This window comes from Culex pipiens, chromosome 3 (assembly GCF_016801865.2).
Source record: "Culex pipiens pallens isolate TS chromosome 3, TS_CPP_V2, whole genome shotgun sequence".
Classification (NCBI taxonomy): domain Eukaryota; kingdom Metazoa; phylum Arthropoda; class Insecta; order Diptera; family Culicidae; genus Culex; species Culex pipiens.
Window position 1 is genome coordinate 53,462,060 of NC_068939.1, and position 3,229 is coordinate 53,465,288.

General features: G+C 48.9%; 1 protein-coding gene across 1 annotated transcript; it reads left to right on the forward strand.

Annotated features, from left to right (window-relative positions):
- The first annotated feature begins 815 nt into the window (after positions 1 to 815).
- Positions 816 to 3,229, forward strand: LOC120412910 (phenoloxidase 8-like). The gene is made up of 5 exons (XM_039573545.2): positions 816 to 1,848; positions 1,906 to 2,199; positions 2,257 to 2,590; positions 2,653 to 2,908; positions 2,966 to 3,229. Exons 1-5 carry the CDS (start codon positions 868 to 870, stop codon positions 3,165 to 3,167), a joined length of 2,067 nt encoding a protein of 688 aa, XP_039429479.1. The 5' UTR covers positions 816 to 867; the 3' UTR covers positions 3,168 to 3,229.

Genomic DNA, 3,229 nt, shown 5'->3' on the forward strand with positions numbered 1-3,229 from the left:
TAACACAATTTGTTGTTTTCCCTCGGTACATATCTTGCGGCGAGGAAACCCCGGGAAAGTCATTTTTTTTCTCCCTCTTCGTTAAGGGGGATGAAAGATACATCCAGCTACCGGTAAAACAGCCCTATAGGAGGGTCGTCGTGAGCAAGCTAATGATGCTGCTGATGATCATGATGTTGTCGAGAGGAGATGTTTTCCTTGCAAAGAGGGGTGGTTTGTTCTGGTACTCTCGTTTTTTATGGGAGGTAATAAAAAAGCATGTGAATGTTTTCTGGCACACGATACAAATTGTTTTGGTCGAGGAGGGGTGAGATTTAAATTGCCGGTTGTGTGTGTGTTTCCAGCCAAGCTCTCAATTAGTGACGACTAAACGGTAATCGAACCCGAAAGTGATCCCATGGTGACAATCGGGAGGGATTCCTCTGGCGGGGGATGATTGAATTTGGATTGGTTATTGATTGGTTGAGGGAGGAGCATTTGTGATGTTTCACGAGCGATGAGATGATGGGATAAGGGATAATATTGAGCGTAAATGAATGTTTACACTAATTCATTTGTTTGAATGAAACCATACTTTGCCATAAATGATAGCAAGGTCTTCGTTAGTATAATGTAGTTGTATGAAGGTCACTGGAGCAAAGCTGATAATGGTGCATCAAACAGATTAAACTAATTCATGTTTTGACCACAACGGTTGCGGTTAAATTTCCTGTCTAATTCATTCGGGAGACGTAGGTCATTACAACCGCTAAAACCACTGCCAAACTTTTTTATTATCGCGATGCACTATAAAAGTAAATAACTTGTCAAAGCGTCCCATCAGTCCACTGTGATCCACGTCTATAATAGTCCCACCAGCCGAAAGCCATGACCAGCAGTAACGACGTTCTGGCACTGCTCCAGCGACCCCTGGAGCCCACCTTCTACCCCAAAGATGACGGAAAAACGGTGCTGGAGCTGCCGGATAGCTACCTCACCGATCGCTACCGTCCGATTGGCCAGGAGCTGCAGAGTCGCTTCGGAGACAACGTGGACGTGAAGATTCCGGTGCGGGACGTTCGTCAACCGGATATCGGATTTGCTCTCGCCATACCTCGGAGGGCGGCCTTCTCGCTGTTCATCCAGAGGCACCGGGAGATCGCTTCCAGGTTGATCGATATCTTCCTGAAGCTACCGGACATTTCAACCCTGATCGGCGTAGGATCGTACGTTCGGGATCGAGTGAACGTGTATCTGTTCCAGTATGCCTTCACGGTGGCCGTACAGCATCGTCCGGACACCACCAACGTGAATCTACCATCGATTTTGCAACTGTTCCCGGATCAGTTCGTTGATCCGTCGGTGTTTCCGAAGCTTCGTGAAGAAGGTAAGGTTGTAACGCAGAAGGATCGTCAAGTGATCGATATTCCGATGAATTTCACCGCTTCGGATCGCGAGGATGAACAGCGGTTGGCGTACTTCCGGGAGGACATCGGCGTCAACATGCACCACTGGCACTGGCATTTGGTTTATCCGACCTCTGGTCCCGTCGAGGTGATCGACAAGGATCGACGTGGAGAGTTGTTCTTCTACATGCACCAGCAGATCATCCATCGGTACAACGTGGAACGGTTCTGCAACTTGCTTGGACGAACGAAGAGCATGCACAACTTCCGAGAGCCTATACCGGAAGCATACTTTCCGAAAATGGTGCGATCGGCGGATGCTAGACCGTTCGCTGCTAGACCGCAGAACTTCACGTTGAAGGATATTGATCGAGACGCCGAAGGGTTCAAGTTCACAATCACAGAAATGGAGCAGGCACGGGATAGGATTTATGCTGCCATTGATGCAGGATTTGTTGAAGATGTAAGTGTCGGCTAATCAACCAATTTGCAACATAACTAAAATTTCTTGTAATTGTAGAAATCTGGAAAAAGGATTCCACTAGACCCTAAGAAGGGCATTGACATTCTGTCTAATTTGGTGGAGGCTTCCGATCTATCCATCAACCCTCAACTGTACGGAAATCTGCACATCTGGGGTCACCTTGCGCTGTCCTTCTGCCATGACCCCGATAATCGCTACCTGGAACAGTTCGGAATTATGGGAGATTTAGCTACCGCGCAACGTGATCCCACGTTCTACCGTTGGCATTCCTTCGTCGACGATGTTCTGGTTCGTCACAAAGACCATCTCGATCCATACACAGCTCAGGAGGTAACTTGGTTGGTTTTGACCTTTTGTAACCAATACTAACTTCCACGAATCATGCAGCTCTCTTTCCCGGGCATCACAGTATCCGGTCTCAACGTCACAATAACGCGCAAGAATGCTCCGCCAAACGTTCTGTTGACATACTGGCAGAAATCGCAGGTTGATTTGGCTGCGGGACTAGATTTTGGCCCGGGAGGAAACGTATTTGCGTCCTTCACCCATCTCCAGCACGCACCGTTCGTGTACAACATCGATGTCAACAACAGCACCTCGCGACCCGCCCGTGGAACCGTTCGGATCTTCATCGCACCGAAGGCTGACGATCGTAACTTGGCGCTGAAGTACGACGAGTGGAGACGATACGTCATCGAGCTGGACAAGTTTGCCGTTTCTTGTAAGCGCTGGAGAACCGTTTTGATCAGCGATCGCCTTGTAACGGCATTCTATCAATTCCAGTGAACCCCGGCTTAAACAAGCTAACCCGTCGATCGGACCAATCCACCGTAACGGTTGCGTACAACCGTACCTTCCGACAGATCAAAACCGCGCAGGACATCCCGAACAAGGACGATCTGGAACGGTTCCGCTTCTGCGGCTGTGGATGGCCGGACCATATGTTGCTGCCCAAAGGAAACACCCAAGGCATGGCTTTCGATTTGTTTGTGATGGTTTCCGACTACGCCGGCGATAGCATTGGGCTGGAGTTTGACGAGTAAGCTCCAGAGCAAGTTATTACAAAACCAACATTTAACATAAACGTTGTTCACAGAGCCGTCAACTGCAACGATTCGCACTCGTTCTGTGGGCTGCGGGATAAGATGTACCCGGACAACCGCTCCATGGGATATCCGTTCGATCGCAAGTCGCCGGCGTCGGTGCAAACACTGCAGGACTACCTGGGCCCGAACTCCAACATGCGCGCCACGGATGTGAAGATCAAGTTTACCAATACCGTGATTGCGAGAACTTGAGTTGAGGAGATTTTGGTGTAGTAGGGAAGTGGTAATAAAGATCTTTTGTATGCAAATTTTAA

Bases quoted from the DNA above. Each gene is read 5' to 3' on its own strand.
- LOC120412910 (XM_039573545.2), top strand. From the start codon at position 868: ATGACCAGCAGTAACGACGTTCTGGCACTGCTCCAGCGACCCCTGGAG. The intron at 1,849-1,905 runs GTAAGTGTCGGC...TTGTAATTGTAG, and splicing joins ATGCAGGATTTGTTGAAGAT to AAATCTGGAAAAAGGATTCC. The intron at 2,909-2,965 runs GTAAGCTCCAGA...CGTTGTTCACAG, and splicing joins ATTGGGCTGGAGTTTGACGA to AGCCGTCAACTGCAACGATT.